The sequence below is a fragment of the Apostichopus japonicus genome, chromosome 9 (assembly GCF_037975245.1).
Source record: "Apostichopus japonicus isolate 1M-3 chromosome 9, ASM3797524v1, whole genome shotgun sequence".
NCBI classification, from domain to species: domain Eukaryota; kingdom Metazoa; phylum Echinodermata; class Holothuroidea; order Aspidochirotida; family Stichopodidae; genus Apostichopus; species Apostichopus japonicus.
The window spans coordinates 21,123,577-21,146,318 of record NC_092569.1 but is presented as its reverse complement, the minus strand read 5'-3'; the positions used below and the strand labels follow the sequence as shown (position 1 = coordinate 21,146,318).

General features: G+C 33.8%; 2 protein-coding genes and 1 non-coding gene across 3 annotated transcripts; 2 read left to right on the top strand and 1 right to left on the bottom strand.

The window, feature by feature from the left end:
• The first annotated feature begins 1,196 nt into the window (after positions 1 to 1,196).
• LOC139973089 (uncharacterized) lies at positions 1,197 to 9,368 on the top strand. Its single transcript, XM_071979488.1, has 6 exons — positions 1,197 to 1,459; positions 1,634 to 1,729; positions 2,564 to 3,687; positions 4,345 to 4,638; positions 6,355 to 6,616; positions 7,100 to 9,368. Exons 1-6 carry the CDS (start codon positions 1,378 to 1,380, stop codon positions 7,348 to 7,350), a joined length of 2,109 nt encoding a protein of 702 aa, XP_071835589.1. The 5' UTR covers positions 1,197 to 1,377; the 3' UTR covers positions 7,351 to 9,368.
• Positions 2,300 to 2,372, bottom strand: Trnac-aca (transfer RNA cysteine (anticodon ACA)). Its single transcript has one exon. It is a non-coding gene; the product is annotated as a tRNA-Cys (tRNA).
• A 1,543-nt stretch (positions 9,369 to 10,911) lies between the features above and the next one.
• LOC139973099 (uncharacterized) lies at positions 10,912 to 22,337 on the top strand. Its single transcript, XM_071979505.1, has 9 exons — positions 10,912 to 11,094; positions 11,826 to 11,891; positions 12,759 to 12,905; positions 15,717 to 15,839; positions 16,822 to 16,980; positions 18,133 to 18,338; positions 18,838 to 19,128; positions 19,935 to 20,202; positions 21,001 to 22,337. The coding sequence occupies exons 1-9, from the start codon at positions 11,010 to 11,012 to the stop codon at positions 21,249 to 21,251; spliced, it is 1,596 nt and encodes a 531-aa protein (XP_071835606.1). The 5' UTR covers positions 10,912 to 11,009; the 3' UTR covers positions 21,252 to 22,337.
• Positions 22,338 to 22,742: the final 405 nt, after the last annotated feature.

Sequence of the window (22,742 nt, the reverse complement as noted above, 5' to 3'; positions counted from 1 at the left end):
GGTTTCGAACCTCTGGACATACAAGCAGTGTCTATAGCCTAGTAGATAGAGTGTCCGGATATAAAGCGGTGAGCCCGGGTTCTAATCCCGGTGAAGTCTGGAAGTTTTTTCACTGTTCTGAATTTTCCAACTCACTACGATTTCAATTATATATAGGTATATATATATATATATATATATATATATATATATATATATATATATATATATATATATATATATACATATATATATATATACATATATATATATATATATATATATATATATATATATATATATATATATATATATATATTATATATATTTGTATACAGAATTACCACTTTTTGAGGCAATCCAACCGTATTCATCAGTCGAAGTTAGGGTCGGAACCAGGGACCTTCGTGTCACAGTACTACCCGGCCTCAGTAATTCCGTTGGAGTCAATGCCTCTTATAGGCTTTTTTAACTGTCAATGAGAGCGCGCGTAGTGTGACTGTCAAGAGTGCACCCTTGTGTCACCACAAAGTGTGACTTTTTGAGGCAAGACGAGCGAAATGAAAGTAGCGTATGTGATGTGGTATGAGATATGCATATGAAATTATAAAAGACCATTACACCAGGGAATGCTAGGACTGGTTTCGTCCTATATGTAGCTGAACTGATGTTTACGGTACTATACTTATGAGGGGATATTTCCCTTCTTTTTGTCAAATTTAAACAGGTTTAGTAAATCAACAACAGAAACAACAACTTCGGGGATTTTTCTAAATATACAAGGCAGCAAATCTTAATTTGTTTAAATATTTGCCATGTCCTTAGATTTGAAATATCGATAGTGTATCTACGATGTATCTAAAACTCAAGCCGAATCTTTGTTGTAGATTAATCAGTATACACATATTTGTTTCATCGTCTAAAATGTAGAAAGACAAATGGGAACATATTTTGCGTTGATATTACTTAATAATACAGTGAGTTAAATATACGTCGAGGGGAAAAAACACAAAAACAATTCTTATATCAACTTATTTATATTGCAAAGAACTAGGCTTATATATTGATTTTATATCATAGATTTTAATATTGCGACTTCGGGCGAATACTTCTGTAGAGAGACTTTATAGTGGATGCGAAACGTATAAAATGTATCGAGGCTAAACAAACGACATCAATGTTTTCGATCAATAGTGTTTTTATTCTTTTTTATTTTGAAGAAAATAACCATCGACAATAATGCTGAATTTAAACCATATGAGTTGTTCCTTCAGACGATATGCCTGTGCAGCAACACAAACATGTTCAAAGTAACTTAGTGCTTTGGTGAACTGAACAAGGAATTATCCAGAAAAATTCTTCATTGTATAAATGAGTTGTACTAAACATTGAGAAAAAATGAATGAAATTAAGTTTTCGTTTATGATTCATTGCTTCCTTCTTGGCATTTGCATTCATTCTACGTTGGAGGAACGCGTTGGTAAGTAGAATAACGGAAAGTAGATCTTACTGTTCATCTTATTACTTTGACTTTGTGAATTTTAGAGAACAAACATAAATCAGCAAACATGGATAAATTATTTACTTGTAGCAAATATTCGTAATGCAATTGCATCCATGGTGTTATTAAAAATACCGGTTCTTATGATTTCAGCTTTTTTCAAGTGCACAAAACCACACTCATATAAAGATGCCGTTATGCCCTGTGGTGGTAACTGTAGCAATCAAATGGAGCTAATACCGAGTACCGGTAAGTAATCAGTTGCAATTTAAGAAATCTAAAAAGTTATAATTCTGGATAAGTAATAAATGTATCAAAATAACATATGATTTTTTTTTTCACTGCAGAGGAACAATGATTTCATTTATATACATATCATATCCAAACGTATATGTCATATTCCTAATAGTAGTTCGTATGAACCGTTTGTTGAATATATAGAGAATCCTGAAGTGATTGAATCATAGTTAAGCGCTTTGCATGGAACGTTATAGTGATGATACATTTACAACCCTTCTCTACATATGAACTCAATTTGACATATAACTTTATAGGTCAGGCATCGTTTAACCCTATTAGTATTCAAGCATGATCAATGACCCAAAGGAAAATAAAATAAATGAAAAAGAAAACGTTTTAAAAAGAAACTAGAATTAAACTAAAATGAGGTTATTTCAAGTTATAGACTATTACCTAATTAATAGGCTACCATGTATATATATATATATATATATATATATATATATATATATATATATATATATATATATAAATGAAAACGTAATGAGAAGGAAAATCCAGAACAGTGAAAAAACTTCCAGCCTCCACCGGGATTCGAACCCGGGCCTCCCGCTTTGTACGCGGACACCCTAACCAACTAGGCCATGGACGCTGATTGTATATCCAGAGGTTCGAAACCGGTAAGGAAGGTAATTTCACTGTAGCGTTTGACACCTGTATCGAACAATACTTGTTCTGTTTTTTTATTCTTTTTTTATTCTCATGATTCTGTCTGTTTATAACAGAATGCTGCATCTGCATTAATATGTGACCTAAAAATAGTGTTTTTTAATGTCATTACAGCGGCCAAAGAGAGTTCATCCAAGCAGCACAGATCTTCACTAGTTTCATCTGCGTCAAAAAAGCCATCTTCATTTGGAACACTTTCATCTAAACCAGAAGCATCATCATTCACAATGAAAGCTTTTATCGAATTGTCTGCTAGCTCGTCTGTATCGGCAACCATGACGCCTTCATCAACGAAACCATCATTGGCACGGCAGATGAGTTCATATACACATGGCTCATTCCAAGAAGCCTCAGACGCTTACACATCTGCAACACAAGCGCCGTCGGTTACAAAGGAATTTATACCACTAACGCCAGAAGAACCATCATCTGGAGGCCTAAGTGCAACATCATATTCCTCATCAGAAATGACAACCTCCCAAACGGGTACCTCAACTCGGCCGGTCAAAGCTTTGGGTTCTTCGGTAACAGCTTCATCTACATCGAAAATAACTTCAAAAGTCGACGCAACGTCTGTATCAATGCCAGATACAACGTCATTATATGTATCAGAAAGTAATTCAGTTGAACGCCAAGTAACACTCTCGTCTCCATCTGAAATAGAAATATTCCCGGCTTCAGAAATGACAACCTCCCAAACGGGTACCTCAACTCGGCCGGTCAAAGCTTCGGGTTCTTCGGTAACAGCTTCATCTACACCGAAACTAACTTCAAAAGTCGACGCAACGTCTGTATCAATGCCAGATACAACGTCATTATATGTATCAGAAAGTACTTCAGTTGAACGCCAAGTAACACTCTCGTCTCCATCTGAAATAGAAATATTCCCGGCTTCACAGGATAAACTTTCACATACCCAAGAGACATCTTCGAAACTTTTAGAAAGTACCATCGATGCAATGGAGCCAACATCATTCGTATCGGCTGCAACACCTACTGCGGCACAAACTACAGTACAAACAACCACATACGAAAGTGAATGTCCGCGTAACATGATACTATCAAACTGCACGTGTCAGGCTACATGTGATGATCCGGACGGTGAGAAAGGTTGTCACAGTAATTGCACTGATGATATCTCTTGCATTTGCCCGACTGGATTTATGATACAAAGCACCATGGATTGCGTACCACAAGACGAATGTGCATGTTACGTCAAGGAGACGGGTGTTCTGACAGTGAGTTTAATTTAATAATATATCCATTTTATCAGAATTCACCCTAAAATCTATCATTTGTCAGATTAAAATCAAATAATCCATGACAGGACATAACCTTCAAGCCACAGCAATGTACCTTGTCTGTTTGATTGACATGCTTGGAAGCTTTACAACACTAATTCCGTTGGTGCGTTTCTTGCTAGAAATAATTGAACCAAACATGCGATGTATATTCATAATACAATTCATTAATATATAAGAAGCTCTACTACTTTTAAATATTTGCATCAAATTTACGTTACAACGAATTTTAAGAAAATCTCTCTACATGCCACGGTGATGGAATTTAGTGTTGAAATATATCCAAAACACTTTTTTGGTGAATTTTAGGGTGCATTCTGATCGAAAGATTCATTTACTGATTTGAAGTCGTACATTTAATTTGACTTGATGTTTCGACCATTTGGACATTTTTTTTTTTTTACTTTTATTTTCTGCTAAAGTTTGTTCTTCTTTATTGTTTGTATTCGCCATTCCCATCTTATATATGTGAACAAAACTTTAGACGTAGTTACATGACATTATTTGTAAGGTAGTTTTCAATCCATTGTTCTTGGTAACATACTTTTGCTTTTGTTAGGTTTAAACGTATATTTATGTGTATTTTTCAACCAGGAAGGCGAACAGTACACACTTTCTAACTGCACTCAGTGCTCGTGCAAAAACGGAGTTCTTGTATGTACTACGGAGGAATTGAACTGCAGTGATAATGCCTCGTGCAAGTTCGAATCTGACGTATTTCGGTGTATCTGTAGTGACGGCTTCTTTGGAAATGGTCAGAATTGTGATCGCTTATTTGATTGCCAAGATGTCAACGATGTTGGTTTGACTGCAGAAGGGGTGTACACGATATATCCACATATGGACCCGCATGGAGCTTTCGAAGTGTATTGCAGTGATGGATGGACGGTAATGTATTCATATATATGTTTCGTACTTGGTTGTACAGATATCCTTTGGTATCCGAAATAAGATAATCAAATTTGGCCACGATTGTGAGTCTGGTTATAGATGCTACTTAGCTGTGATTTCAAGATATCTGTCGATATATCACATTACCGTACACCTAATTATTGTAAACAACGGCCATTGGCTGGCGCAGTGTGTATATAACGGCTGAACAAAGTTTAGAAATAAATATTAAAACTGTTAGCTGAGATAAATTAATGTCTAGATTGAATTTCCATACGATGTAAAAATTGAATGAAAATTAAATATAAAAGCATGGATACTTAAGCAATAAATTTGACACATAACGTTAGCTCTGGGAACGTTCAAACCAAGTTTTCTTTACACACGAACATATTGTATAAAAATAATATTCCTTTGAGTATGTACCAGACAATGCATCGTTAATCATGAATATAAGAAAACCACATATTTGCATTCTACATCCCGTTTACTTTGTGAATCATATTAGTCGATATTAATTTTGCATGAGGTACTTGTTTGGTAAGTTTGTCACGTCATGGTTTCCATGACATTTTAAGATGATTGGAATTAACGTTGTCATCCTGAAGGAATGTCTAGGCAAAACCTCATTACGGGAAGATATGCTGTTTAACGAATAGACATGGGCAGCAATTAAGCGTGAAAAGTTGTTGCATTTGATACGAAATCGCTTTAAATTGAAGCGTAATCTGCAACTCCATTAAATGGTTAATTTCAACAACTCTCATTGATCCTTGTCATAACTTTTGAAGCACCAGGGGGAGGGGCAGGGGGTTGACGCGCGTCCCACGATCGCACTATTCCTCGACACTCATAAATGTACAACTTGCAAAATTGGCCGACAAGATAGTCAATGTTAATATTGATTATTGAAAAAAATACAGGCACGAAATTCACAAATTAGGCTGTAAATCATATTTGATATAAACATATTTGACATATATGATATAAACCGGTGTTTTTGTTACGATGTATTGTGAATTAACTGTTTTAATTGTGAACTGAACTTAGTATAGCTTCATGTGAATAATAGACGGCGTGTTGAGAATAGAAACCGTCTTAACGTTATACCATCATGGAAATTGGGTAATATTGCTTTCGTTGAACCATCACAATACATAGAAAGGACATTTATAACATGAAAGTATAACAGGACCCCTGATAATTGAGTGCGTTTAATAAATCAGTAAGATAGGGATAGAGAAATACTAACGTTATAATGATCAAGAACGTAAAGTGGCATTAAACCTTGCATAACATGGTCAAATTAAAAGAAGGTTATGTAAATTAATAAGACCTGGCAGTACACCCACGGCTAAGAACATCGTCGTCAACACAAAATCCACCTGATGACTTCAGTAACGTAAGGTTGTATTAATATTTATGCAACATACCGAACAAAGATATTGCTTCTGGCCCTTAACTAAAGTCGGTTTTCCATCCTCCATAAGGATTGTAAGGTTGTTTCTTGTAAGTCATACACCTTGGTTGAAATAAACATGCTTATTAACTATAGCGGTGTTAGTGAATTACATCCATTGTCAGTTTCGATTATCCCAATAGACTAGACAGATGATGCTCTGCAAATAAAGCGTACATTGAAAAAAAAAAAAATCTTTCCGGGAACGGTTACATTTAAAATTATCGAGCTTTTCTTTGGGTTATTCCTTGCAGATATTTCAGCGACGCATCGACGGCACATTGGACTTTTACCGAGATTGGGAGGACTATAAGATTGGATTTGGCTCCCCAAATCAGGAGTTGTGGCTTGGTAATGAAAGGTTGCATTACCTAACAAATCAGAACATGTATCAATTACGCATAGACCTTGTAGCAGATAATGGTGCTGCTTACTATTTCACATACGATGGTGTTCTTGTTGGTAATGAAGAAATCAAGTATCATTTACAACTTGGATCATACAACGGAAGTACAGGTAGGTCAACATAATTATTAGAGGGGATAACTACATGACTTTATACTTTACAACATGCAGCCATACGCAAGCGAAATTCAATCGGTCTTTTTGTTGAAGTATGCTAGGTACATACAATATATCTTATTTATCCATAATTTATGATACACGGTTTCATGTGAATAACATTTTGTTATCAGATACGACTACACAATTCCAATTCAGGGAAAGTGTAATGCAATGAAAGTACTGTAATGAACTATCAAGAAACGGTACTGTAATTTTATGTGATGTGTAAAGTACTGAAATGAGCTGTATTTTTTTCTCTAATGTAGTGTAATGTAATTATATGACCAGAATATTATCTTTTCTGTCCATCTCCAAGGTACTGTAAAAGGTTTGGACTTAATATATAATAATTCTTCAAACTTCTACTCGCCACTGCCTTTTACCACTGACGACAGCGTCAATCTAAACATAAAATATATGTTTGCCTCATTACAGTTTTCGATTACATGGATTATCACCGCGGTATGAAATTCACCACCTACGATCAAGACAATGACAAGTCTCAGAGCCAAACCTGCAGTGTTCGTCATAAAGGCGGTTGGTGGTATAACAACTGCTACTCTATAAATCCCAATGGTATATACGGTAATGGATGGGACACTGGCATTTGCATTTTCGAACGAAGTGCTCAAGCACGTATTTGCAACACGACTTACATGGAAATGAAGATTAAACCTTTAAATTGAAAGGTTGTATAGCCTAAAAATTACTTCATCACTTGCTTTCTTACGACATGATAACTCATAAATTTCTTACAAACACTAGGTCAGGCGCTACGGTTCAGACCCCTTGATGGTATCCTGTAGTTTGATGGTCCGGTGTGCTGAATCGACGTAATTACTCGCATTTAACAGTGTATGTTGTCTTTCGAACGCATATGTGTTGTTGTAAGACTACGCTGTATTTGTTCTATGTTATGTTATGTGTACCACAATCTTATATCTTTAAAATATTCGATGATTTAAAAAAATGTTTGATAAATAAATAGTACATTACATTTATAACACACACTTTTGTACTCAATTAAGCGTTCATTTAGAGCATTCAAATAATTGTGATAACAAATTATTGTCAGTTTTATTGATATGTTTTCAATGGGGACTAATGATGTGTATATTGCGAATATTGATGAAAACAGTTTTGTTGTCTGTGTTGATCAGAGCTTAATGTAAGGCATGTAAGGAAAAGTTATTGATGGTTTATGGAAGCTAAATATTTTTCTTGGGATAAAAGTTTAGTTGTTCGTTGTGTGTGTGTGAATTTTTATTTAGATTTTGTTTTCTTGTATTTGTTAGTCGATGCAAAAAAAAAAATGTATGTAAATTTTCCAGTAAAACATATATATTCACCAATCTGGGGGAAAAGTGTTTATAAGTATTTTACTTTTTTTTCTCCCTTTCCATGCATTGGTTATGTTGTATTAACGTTTATGTATATGTACTGTACAAATATTTCGTTCACCTTTATACAGTTATATCCTTGCAATATTTTGTACCTGTACTTACAGTTTATGATGGAAATAAAATATTTCATTGTCATTGTCATTGTCAATGTACTGTAATCCAATAACAATGTAGTTCATTTGTATGCATATCGTCAAATTATACTTCAAATAGCAACGTGGAAAGAAAGTGCCAATATTTTTTTCCAATTACCACTTTTTTATTGTATACACTGTTACTATTAACATGTTAAATGTTCGGACGACGACAGCATTGAATAGAATTATTACTCATGGAATAACTATTAGTTATTTAATGATATTTTTTTGTAGAAAATTTGCAGAGCAGGCAATGGAAACTCATCGGTTTGTATGCAGTTACAACGCATTCACGTACCGCAGCTTACATGCCAAAGAGTAAATACAAAAGATATATCTTTCCTGATACATGCCGCATCAGAAAAATATCCGTCAATTTTAAGAAATGAGTATTTTGCATTTATGATGTGTTTCTCCTAAAAATTTGCGATTGGTTCGTGTTCCTAGAATATGTTTATCTTTCCTTTAGGCAGGTAGGTCCAGTGATGTATTAAATTCACATGATTTTTGGTAATTTTGAACACCGCTGGTGTTAGTTTGAGGATAGTTTATCAGGATCTCAAATTCAGTGTATAGAGGCGAAAAACGTATTGCTAGCTTATTATGTGTCTAACTGTTAATAGAAACAGTCGGTTTCAGGCCGATGACTTCTTCTGATCGAATGTTCTCGTTGTTTTTTTGTTTTTGTTTTGTTTTTGTTTTTTGCGGGGGGGGGGCTTGATAAATTTCTGAGTTGATTTGGCAATTCCATGACCATAAATAAGTTGGAGTTGCACAACCGAAGATTAATCAAACAAAGAAATTCTATTGTTTCATAAATTAAAGCCAATGACATATTTTAATCGATATGGAAAATTCTCCCCAGACATATTTTTGTTATTATTTTGAACTTACATCAACAATGAAAAAATTATTTCGAAAGTTTAAACTTTATATGTCTGACCATATGCAAAAATCCTTAATCCTTGATTTTAAAATCATGTAAATACAATTCTCTGAAACTGTACAGTTCTTTAATTAATGTAAAACACCAAATGTCAAATGGTCATGAGGATCAATGGATCAAAGTTGCCCAAATCCGTTCACATTTCATAATGACAAATTCCCGAAAAGTGAGTTTTCGGAAGCTGGTTTTGATTGCTTAACAAAATTGCTGCAAATTTAACTACGATAAATAATAATGTGTTCTTCCAGCTATTGTGCATATGCATATGCCAATATGGAAACATATCTAAAAGTGTCATACCAGACATGAAGAAATGACTGTTTGAATGAACTGTTTCTATGAATGCTTGATGCATACTAACATAAAATATCAAAGGAAAATAGGTCATTCAAATTCATTCAAATTCAAGGCTTTGTAGTTCAAACTTTCAGAAGTCAGAGTAATGACGTTAATACTGGTTTTCACTGTGTGTGTCTCTAAATAACTAGCCAGGAGTCGTTTGACGGGTGTGTTCCTTTTATTACGCACTCGTGCCATAAAAGCACGGTGAAAGTAAAAGAAATAAACAAAATTAAGTCAATAACAAATAACACAGTACGAAGCTATTGTAACAACAACAACAACACAGAGACCGAAAGACATAATATAAGCTATGTAAAATAATGCATTAGAGGACACATACAAACACAAAACGTAAGACACTCCTTTTAAAAATTAAGTTATCGGTGACGATAACACTGATCCGATACCCAAATTCTGGGATAAAACCTGCAAGTCCATCATTTGCCTATTTGTTTTCTTCAAGACATGGAATCCAAGTATTTATTGAGCTTCTACACATTTTAGTCAATATGACAACTTCTTCAACCCAAAACTCTTTGTTTTTAGTTTTAACATGAACAACGGAAAAGGGGAGATTTAACCAACTCAAATCAATCAATTCTTTAAAGTAGTACACACTTGATAGAGTTCCATTCTGAACACTGCAGCAACATGAGATTCATATAACATCCGTCTAGATCTTTCTCATCTCATAACGCTAATTAATTAGTAAGTAATGAGAAAAAAATCTTCCCAATACAGATTTTGTTTTGGTGCGGGGGGGGGGGGGGGTTAACGACTTAAACGAATAACCAAAGTTTAATGGAAAACATACAAGGTGTATCTGGCTAGTCATGGATGTTATTCTGATGTTGATAGTTAAACTGATGATAATGTACTAAAGATGATATTTCACACTAAAGAAACGTTTCTCGTGCAATATTTTATAATTAAGAAGTAATTTCTCCCACTTGTCAATATTTTTCCTCGAGGGAAGATTCAGAGGTAACAATGACATGTTTGTTAACTGGACATACTCAACAATTGTTCCAAATTATTGATCGTTAAAGCTTCAATAATATAACCGAGTATTAAAAACAGTTAAATGCATAGGCGCTTTGTAATTTCTATAGTGTATCGAGTTTTTATAATTAAGTGGACTGACCTCTTTTCTTGAACAAAGATGTGCAATTTAGCACAAATAACTGTTATTCTCTGCTAAATTGGCAAATTTCCTGTTGCAAAATGTATCTGTAAAATAAAGTGTTTGTTCCAACCTATATTGTTGAAGCAAATACATCAAAGGAATCAAAACAACTGGCTGCAATATCGAATTCTGCAGAGTATACCCTAATTGCTTTTTATGATATATTTATTACTTGAATGAGGGTGGCATTAACTTTACAATAGACTCTTCTGGTTACTTTGCTCACAAAACGAGGTAACATTTTCGCAATTTTAGATTTTAGTTTTATTTTCCATGTGGTACGTATAAGTTTGGTTTGAGCTGAAAAGAAAGTATTTATAACGACTTGAAGATGGCTAATCGCTATGTTACTTGGACGTACATCTTTATTTTTGGATTTCTGGTGAGGCAGAACATCAACTTTGTCAGAGCGATGGGTAAGTAAACGAACCAAGATGATCGATTTACTAACATTTAAATACTGAAAGTAAGATAGCAATGGTTTCGGGGCAAGCTATTGTCTTTTTTCTCCGAAATACTTCATTTTTATACGACTGCGAAACATGACGAAACTTCCTCATATTAAATTGTACGTGTGTATTTGGTAATCACAGTCATCATTTGTTGATCATGTCGAAGGTCATAGTGCTTCCTAATCACAAATATATGTAACATTTCAGAACGCTGTGAGATATAGTAAACCCAGGTATTATTAAACCACATTAGTTTCTCATTTGAACACATATTCAAACTGAAAGTAATAGGAGAGACAAGATTGATATCATTTTATATTCCTTGCATGGTCTTTTATCGGAATACATGAACCATTTTATATCCCACACTAACACATTACAGTCAAATATATACCAACAATATCAGTCACCAAGATAGCAAATACTACATCACAACAATAGACAGGATGATAAAACCTTTCTTTGCTAATGGCTTTTGTGGACGAAAGTCCTATTTGATACCTCTGACATTACTTTGTTACCATAAGATTGTTTAACACCATTATGCCATTTACGTTTTACATATTATCAATTTTGCCTGCTCTATATTATTATTTCTATCAGCTCATGGAATTCAAAAAATGAGCGTAGTCAGTATTCCCGCTAATCAAATTTCATCCCTATTTGAATAACTATGCTTCATTTGCTTTTCTCAGGTCTATGCGAATTTCAGGATTTTATGGAAAAGAACCGTTGTGGTGGACCGTGCCACCAAGCTAAAGGTAATGGTTACAGAAGAGCTTTAGGCAACGGTAAAAGCTTATGTAGAACATAACCATCAAAAGTTAGGAGACATAATATTAGCGAGCAAAATCACCTGCTGTAATACTGATTAAATAGCTTAGACACATAATGTCATTTAATTTCGATTCTTCTATCAGATTGTGTAGGATTCATTCAGAGAGAATATTATTATCAAAATTAACACATGTAATATTTTATCATTCAAGCAATATATTTCAATAAAAAGCTAGCAACAGCACAATATAAATTATTATATTACAAGCATGTACTCAAAATATGAAACAACATTGCTTCGGTTAACCAATGAAATGACAACCATAAACCAAAATGAATTTTCAAAACTATTGATAGTCTCAACAAATAACGTGATAGTTTCTTGGGGCCCTGTTCTCGCTATGTCTTGACTAGTGCTTTGATGTGTATTAGATAAAATTATAGCCGATACATTTTGAATGTTTGTCTGAGCAAATAACAAACGACAGCTTAAGTTTTTTAGTCTGTTTAAGCTTTTGCAAAGTTAACAAAGTTTATATAAATTTATCTTAGTTTAGATATGTTAAAAAGTTAACACGTATTGTAATCGATTGAGCAACAACTGACACTGGACATTTCGTTAAGAGATGAGAGAAATCAAAAGTTGTTTACTGGATATGAAAATAATACCGATTAAATGGATTTAAACGATGATGTCAGTTAATCTCGATTCTTTCATCAGATTGTGTAGGGATCATTGAGACAAAACTAGTAATGTGTTTTCAATCTAAATAATCTAAATGAATAAGAGAATAAAAATACAGAGCTTAGTGTTACTGAGTGACCGCTCATCTTCGATGTTTCGTTTATAGATACAATAAGTACTTTGGGAACGGATATGAGTGACCAATCAGCAACTACAGTGTACTCAACAGATGGGATGAGAATATCACCGTCAACTGATGAAATGCCATCACCATCCAAGAATTTGTTGTCATCAACAGGGATGCTTACAACAGGTACCGTGATAACATATTATGCACTATTCTTCAGTATTTGACTCCGTCAGAAAATAGATTGATATTCATAAACCAGAATGATATTGTTTTCAAAGTGAACGTCAACAAGTATTTAGTCGAACTTTGCTGTGACTAGTTAAACATTAAGAACGTTGTGTATTAACATGTGAGGTAAATACTTTACATAAGTATGCTAACGTTCAATCATGTGTCCAGTGTTGCCTTATTACGTGACCAAAAATATATTATGTATTAAAAATTTATTTTCATTATTAAAAATATAAACAAATGTGATATGTTATCATATGATCAACAACATATCCAATAGAAATGTTAGCAACACCATAAAGTGAATTACTAATTACAACCATGCAGTCAAAAGATAAAACATCATTGCATTGGTCAACCAATAATGTGACAACCGTAAAGAAAAAGGTATTTTAAAAATCATGGATGGTCTCAACAGGTAACGTGGTAGGTTCAAGGAGCTCTGCTCTCTCTTTGTGTCTCTTCTAGTGCTTTAAAGATGAACGATAATGACAGAAAAAGTCTCTCCTTTTCATATAAGCTATATTGTATTTTATGTTCTTAAGCAATATTTTTATTAATTTTTCAAATAACAACACCGGAAAGTTATAAAAAAGGGGAATTTAACATGCTTTTTTTGTCTCCGTAATTGGAACGAATTTAAGAATTTGCAAACACTGCAACGAGCTCGAACAGCACCCAGGTCAGTAAAAGACGTCACTGTGATAATCTTTCGGTAGTGCACTGTTCATTACGGAGCTGTGCCTGCATTTCGTGTCAGCATAACTGTTATTTTAGTTGAATTTTCTGGCGTAATGTTCAGACTTAAATAGATTGTTAATGTCATACAGATTCTTGAGAACTTAACCTCGTATATACAATTTTTGTTTTACGAAATTAGCAACAACAAAGTACAAGCGCTTGTATGCACTACTGTTGAGTCAGACATAAACGTTCCTTGTTCCGTACGTCCAACAGAAAGTTCACGTTGAGCTTGAAATACAACCGCATTTGAACTCAATCGAGTGGTCAGTCTAACAATTTTCCCTCTACAATTAAATCCTATTGCGTTTATCAAAGTTCACATGCATATCACATTAAAATGGTATGGAGGGTGTCAACTTGGTCCCAAAAACTCGCCCTAAGCGACGTCCATCCCCTAATTGAAATTTGTATGTGGATTCTTTCCCAACATAGACATTATGTTGTTCACGTCTGATATGCATTAAGTTGATACATATATATATATTTGATATATATATTTACATTGAGCAGTCGGCTTCACTCAAACGACAAGAAAAAGCGGGATCAATAACATCTAATTAAAATTAGACCGCTGAATGTCTCACGCAGTGATTCAAATCCCCTCTCCGCCCTTGCAATTTTATGTTTACGTTTAAGTTCAAAACTCGATGAGAGGTTATCGCCTCAGTTTAGGCTTAGACCCATATTTGTTACAGCGTTATGTGACCGTATCGCATGAGTTTCAAAGTCGGCCTCTAAATTTGTTGATACATTGACGCTTCTTGAAGTACCGTAGGCCTACTGCACTGAACATGGCCTCCAACCTATCAGAATCCGAGGTTGAAGTCGATCAGTAACTAGCTGGTGTCTACATTGAATTGGAATGCGTAGATTCACCCTTCAGCGAATCTCCATCATGTTCGGAGCATGAATCAGAAAACGAAAATGATGATATTGATCTTGACCTTGTTGGAGACGATGCTAGATTAAGCTCATGGCCTGTATTTCCTGATGCATTCAATTTTTCTGCATCAAGTATTTAGTGTCCCAATCATCTTCTGCGAAGTTGGCAGAACAAACTTTTACATTCTTGCCGAAATAAACTCCTGGTGCGATGAAGTTTTTCCTCGTTCTCCTCACAAATCGTATCCAGAGTTTCCGATATATCTTTCTACTTTTCCGCTGGGAAAATTAAAAATAAAGTCATTGCATCCCCTACAACACAATTTCTTGGCATTTTGCTTGTGGTTAAAGTTGTTTGTCGATATTGAGTAAGTTGCAACTGAACTTACACACTCAGTGCACGCGGCTGAAACACAGTCTACGCCGCGCTCACTTTGTTATCATCATATTAATGTCACATTTCATCATGGATCACGTTATCATCATAACGCTTTTTGCGACGAAATGCCCAATTTATTTTTTAATCGAAAAGTTAAGGATTTTTTTAGCCTTTCCCGACATCAGATTGACTTTATTTTTCAGATATATAAAAAGGAAACCAACTAGAATAATTGTGAATAATATCGTTTTATTTTCGTCAATGCTGGAAAGTCATGATCGTTCATCTTAAAGTTTATAAGATACAATTATATCCAATTTAAAATAAAAAGACAGGTGATTTGTCTGAAAATTTAATCGCATGCACCTTCACAAGCTGATACTTTTTGAAGTTTCGTTTAAGCAACTAACTTCATTTTTAGTTCGTAAACACTTTTTCAAGGTTAACATAGTTTATATAGATTTATCTTGATTTAGATACTTGAAATCTAAGATGTATTGAAAACGATTGAACAACAACTGAGACTGAACATTTCGTTTACAGATGAAGGACGGAAAAAGTTGTTTACTGGATATTAAAGTAATACTGATAAAATGGATGAAAACAAGAATGTCGGTTAATCTCGATTCTTCTATCAGATTGGGTAGGGTTCATTGAGACAAATCAAGTAATGTGTTTTGAATCTTTATAAACTAGAGAATAAAAGTGTAGAACTTTAGTTTTACTGTGAACGCTCATCTTCGTTGTTACAAATACAGATATGAGTGACCAATCAACAACTATAGTGTACTCAACAGATGGGATGCGAATATTACCGTCATCTGATGAAATGACAACACCACCCAAGAATTTGTTGTCAACAACAATGATGCCTACAACAGGTAACGTGATAACATATGATGTATTTTACTCAGTATTTGACTTCGTCAGAAAACAGATTGATATTCATAAACCAGAATGGTATTCTTATTTACAAGGTGAACGTCAGTAAGTATTTGGTCCAAAGCTGCTGGGACTAATTACAAATTAAGAACGTTTTGTATAAACATTGTGACGTAAATATTTTACATACGTTTGCTAACGTCCAATCATGTGTCTAGTTTTGCCTTATTACGGGACCAACAATATATACTTAAAGCTTAGTGTTATTATTGGAAAAATCAACAAATGTGATATTTTATCATTCAAGCAATATATTCAATGAAAAAGTTAGCAACAACACCGAGTAAAGTACTAATTAAAACCATGCACTCGACAGATGAACCAACATTGCTTCGGTTAACCGATAAAATGACAATCATAAACAAAAATGAATTTCAAAAACATGGATAATCTCAACAGGTAACGTGGTAGGTTCATGAAACTTCGTTCTCGCTAAGTGCCTTGTTTAGTGCCTTAATGTTTGTTAGATGAAATTATATCCAATTTAATTTACAAATACAGTTGTTTCGTCTGAAACCTTAGTTTGCATGCTTCTTCACAAGGTGATATATTTGGAACTAACAACTGACAGTTTTAGTTCATTTGTCTGTATACACTTTTTCAAAGTTAACAAAGTTTCTATAAATTTATCTTAGTTTTGATAGTTTAACTTGGTGTTAATGTGTATCGAAATCGGTTGAGCAACAACTGACACTGAACATTTCGTTAACAGATGAGAGAAGTTAAAAGTCGTTTCTGGATATGAAAATAATACTGATTAAATAACATTAAACCAAGAATGTCGGTTAATCTCGATTCTTCTATCAGACTGTGTATGGTTTATTGAGACAAGTCAAGTTATGTGTTTTGAATCTTAATACTTCAGAGAATAAAAAAAAAGTATATTGAACTACAACTGACACTCAATATTTACTTTTACAGGTGAAAGAATAAAACAGGAAACAACACTGGATGGAATAAAATCAACATGGATGCCGTCTACGGATGAAATGCGATTATTAACGTCAACTGTTGACACGTTAGCGAAAACAACAACTACAAGAACAATTGGATTATCAACAACACGGATGCCTACAACAGGTGATTTAAAGCCGAATACCATTTACTAGCGTAAATTCCTTCAGTTCACAATTGGAGACACAATTGTAAGAATAGGTAGACATATGTGAATTGCCTACCGCCTGGCCGTCTAACGTATCTAATTTATATTTATTGAATAATGTGTAAACGGTAAACTTCTATATATAATTTCAATACTTAAAATTTACAGTAGCTTTTTGATATATTTGATAGGTTAGTTTCATTTTCAATCAGGATATCTCCAATAGCCAATAAAATTATCGCTCACGACATGTATTTTTCGCAATTTCTCTCGGTTTAACTAAACTCACACATGTTAGACACACCCTGAAAAATCAAATTCAAGTGATGAAACTACAAGTCATTATTTGTATATTTTTGTTTCATCACAATTTACAGTGTGACGGGAAGTCTCCTATAAAGCCTGTAAGGCTTAACAAAGTAGGAGACTCCCCAAAAAGAAAAAAGAAAGAAAAACTTAAGAATAGAAATGAAAAGTTAATAGTAGCATCTACAATGATGAAATAATGAAATAATCGAATGATGAAATAATCGAATTGACTCTACTAGAAATTAATAATGTTAATTAGCGATCCTAACAATCTTTATAATGATCTTAATCGCAAACACACACAAGAATAAATCCATTAATAGTGAGAAATAATTACAGTTTGGAGATTCCTTTTGAATACAGAGTAAGAAGGCTTATTCTTAACATTATCCTGGAGATTATTCCACGTTTTTACAGCACGAATACGAGGGTTAAAAGAACTTAAAGTACTTCGTTGGGATAAAACATGGGCGTTATTACAATTTATAAATTACAAATTACAAATTATATTCTGATTATTGCTTATAGATCTAGTCTCATATTGATAGTTAAAAACAATTCTAACAGCTTGATAGAGACTTCTTCTTAGAAATTATATCTTAAGTATTGAAATTATATATAGAACTTTACCGTTTACATATTATTAAATAAATATAAATTAGATACGTTAGACGGCCAGGCGGTAGGCAATTTACAGATCTATTTGGAATTGGTAAGGTTTTTAACATGTTGCCAGGTAAGCATTTGAAAGAACCGTCACGTTGTTGAATCAATACTTTAGAGCAATTGTTGCGACTGCCGAAAATCTCATTATACTTCAGAATCCTGCCCAAACAACATGATATGGATGAACTGTTCATGCCAAACTACGTGCGATGATCCCGACGGACTCAATGGATGTTTTAAGAGCTGTGATGATGAACCGGGTTATACGTGCGTCTGTCCAGATGGGTTCCTAATCAGAGATGGAGCATGCATACCGCTGGAAGAATGCGGGTGTTACCACTCGCCCACAGGAGTCATTTCGGTATTTTCACATAACTCGCATGTTTGCATTTCTTAACTGCGAAAATGTGTTACAGAGAGTGTAAAGATAGTAAATGGCTTCCACATTTTTGGTGAACTTATGGCTTTATATTCTGTGTTAAAGAAATTTACTTCCTTTAACCTTTTAGGATGTAGCTAAAGAAGACAAAGAAGACAAAGGTGAGAAGTTGTTATTAGTCAGATTTGGATATCATCTATGATTTTTTTTAGGTGGGGCAGAATCATTAATTTTCAGGCTTGTTTAAATTTATTTAGGAGGTACAAGACGATTACCATTATATTTACACATCGTTTTGTATGAGAGTCCCAATGTTTCGTCGTAATCGAGAAAAGATCGCTTCAAATACATTTAGATTGCAAAGGACAAATGATATGAAAACACATTTCCACTTATGTATTATTTAATATTAACCGTTGAAGGAAGTGTTGCTTTAGCACAGTTAACCTTTATGCTCGTATTCTTGAACATTTCTGCACAGAACGGATCATCGCATGTCAACTTAAACTGCACAAGACTTTGCACATGTGAAAATGATGTTCTCCACTGTGAAGAATACTCCTGCAGTCATCATGCAACCTGTAAGAACCAAGGTCAAAGTTCATATTGCGAGTGTAAAGAGAGCTACTGGGGAAATGGTACGACTTGTCAAGTACTCACAAACTGTGAGGATGTTTATCATGGTTTGTCCACCGAAGATGGCATTTATTCGATAAGTCCACCTTCTTGGCCACATGAACCATTCCAAGTTTACTGCAAAGATGGTTGGATGGTAAGTTTTCTTTTGGAAACCAGCAAACTATTCATTTCACATTTTCGCAGGAATGTAAATACAAAATTAAAATGCACCTTTTTAAATGGAAATTCAAATGCGTAAATGTTTTTGGGCAAATGCCTAAATATGAAAAGAATCTATAAGTTCTTTTACTTAAACTTGCATTATAAATATAAGAAAGTTCAATAATCCATCAAAGATTGATCATGCACAGTTTTAGGATTCGTGGCTGCACGCTATAGTATCCCTGTCCTCCTCCTAAGCAAACCGTGGAGTTTCTTTCCCCTGTGATCAGGCAACCAAGGCGTTATGAGCCATCTCTTATATTTGAGCTGTTATTACTATCCGACATTGATCCCAAAGACTACTAACAGCCACTCACTTTACCAAAATTTTGCTTCCCTATATAATGTCCGAAGTTCATAGTATCAGGCTCTGGGTCATCTTTTCAACATTGATACCTTACGATACGTAACTTGAGTAATGAATTCAAACCTTGTTGGGCTACATGAGATATACCATCTAATTTAACGATCATGTAGGAATTGGATGTGAAACAACGTTTCTCGAAGTAGATAAATACCATCAAAGTAACATCATCGGTCTTTCCTAATTATCATTTTTAAAGTCTTCTCAAGGAAGGTATTTATCGTCGGACAAATTCATCGAGAGTTGAGAAATAACATGATCTCTTCCAGACGCAACTCTTGTTATCCTAATGAAAACTGTAGATCTTGTCAACAAAATATTGGACTTATACATTATGTATAGTTCTATGATCATAGCGGTTACTTTTTATCCAGCTGTTTCAGAAGCGGGTTGGTGGATCTGTTTCATTTTATGAGACTTGGAATAACTACAGGGATGGATTTGGTGATCTTAACTCTAGTTTCTGGCTTGGAAACGAGAAATTACACGTCATATCAGCTCAGAGTGATCATCAACTAAGAATTGATATTTGGTTCAATAATACCAATGATGACAGTTCATATCTTCATTACAACCTGTTTCGAGTTAGCTCCGAGGCAACACAATACGAGATAACGCTTGGAAGCTACACAGGGAGCTTCGGTACGTATTGTTCCGCGAATGGCAACTACCTCTGAACAGTAGTGTGGTTCAGTTGACTGAACGTTGACGTATATTGATTTTGTTAATGTTGTACTTTATGTATCAGGACAGCTTAGGACGAGTGCAAGAGAGAGATGGGGAATTGTTAATCTGATAATGTCAATGAAGTTCTTAGAATACATTTTAAAACAACCCAGAGAAGTACACAATCCAAAGTTGAGGCCAATGTTGTTAACTTTCATTCTTGTTTAGGTTGTAGGAAGCTTTATTCTACATTCGAAAAAGAAGACACAAACTGATTCTATATATTAATATATATTAATATATATATATATATATATATATATATATATATATATATATATATATATATATATATATATATATATATATATATATATATATATCACATAGAATGGTGGTCAATATTCACAAAGAGTGCTCTATGCCAAGGCAGAGCTAGAATATCACACAATATTCTTAACTAAACTATCATCATACTGCTACTCCGAGTAGCAGTATGATGATAGTTTAGTTAAGTATATTATGTGATATATATATATATATATATATATATTTATATATATATATATATGTATATATATATATATATATATATATATATATATATATATATATATATATATATAGCCTACTAATTGAATATACTGTTTACGTGCTTTACATTACTTAGCTACATATATTAAAAGGAAATATTTGGTAAGTGTAACGACAGTGTTCCCTTCAATTTAAAATGAAGCTTATTATAATAAACTCTCTTGTTTATACATTTAACAGAATATGACTACATGGATTACCATCGAGATATGAAATTTTCAACTTACGATCAGGACAATGACTTAGCCGGCCATAATTGTGCTCATACTCAATATCATCCCGGCGGCTGGTGGTTCGATGCTTGCCATGCTATTATGTTGAATGGAATATACGGTGCTCCTTGGGATACAGGTATCTGTTTGTTTCAAAGGATTACACGCGATAAAAACTGTTCTGTTGTAGCAGTGGATATGAAAATTAAGCCTTTGTGAGAATGTACTTAGAGAGGTTCACAACCATTTCTTCTGTGAAGTCATGAACCCATGGACTTTAAAAACTATTGCTTGCTGGATGTCTAATGTTAATTGGTTGGAGCGAGAAAGAGGAGGGGACAGGATTGTGACGATTTGGTTAAAAGAACATTCAATGAACTTGATCATCAGGTCATATTAATAAAACACTAGTAGCTTAGATTATGAAGGACTGAAGTCTTATTATTCAAGGTTCGTTTATATAAGACCACATCGTGACAGAGGAATGAAGGTTTGATCTTCAATTTTCCCGAAACCAGCAGATTATAATTATATAAATATAAAATTGTAGTTGATGAAGCTACAAAACCCTGCTATTCACAAGATGATGAGAATGTAAATAATGAATTTATCAATTGTGTTGCACGGACACGTTTTGGTATCAGTAGTAAAATGTAATGAAAAGGAACCACTTTCACCTCGTTACGCGAATTAAAACGCTTTGAATAGAGCTAATTATCTTCACGGTTATAGGATATCCCTAAATCAAACGAAAAGTTTTCGTCTTCACATAGCTTTGTTATTCTCTGTTATTTTATTTTGACCTCAAAATATGTAATACTTTTATTAAAAAAAAAACTTTTTGGATTAGTGTATCATTGTTAAGGAAATGACTAATTATCATCCAAAAATTGCTTGTAGCACCTTACTGTTTGCTTAAGGAGATTAACCACAATGTGCACAAAGGTAAGGTGCCGTAATAGGAAGCTGGATTGTGCTACATTTGCAATGTCACATGTTCGTTGAATTTGCTAGTTCGGTCAACATACACATTTACAAGGTATAAGCTGGAAAGAAAGTAGACATTTAAGGAAATTAAAATAAATGACAAATTATGATGTGCTAGAATACAGAAATATTCATTTTCGACTTACAAGATTAGTTAAACAATGTGTACAGTTTGTTTAACAGTGTTTAACCATTATTTTAACAATAAGTCGAACAATGTATATATGTGTGTATAAAGCACGTTTATCCAACCTTGGATGACAATTAACTTTATTATTAAAAATGTTGTTGTTAATGTTGAAGAAGAGATTAAATAAAACAATTTCGATTAGATATTTACACATAAATCATTCGGTTCCTTTGATATAGATAGCCTATGTTGTTCAGTTGCCTGATGATCGGTGCGCGAGCCGTACCCGTGAAACTCCGAGTAGCAGTATGATGATAGTTTAGTTAAGTATATTATGTATATATATATATATATATATATATATATATATATATATATATATATATATATATATATATATATATATATATATATATATATATATATATATATATATAGAAATGAATGTGTATAGTGGTATGACAGATATATAGTAATTCAATAAAGAATAACACACCAGAAAAATTCCACTTCACGACCGGTTTCGTCCTTTTGGGACTCATCAGGCGAAGGTAGGAATCGAACCCCGGATCTTCGTGTCACGAACCTAAGCC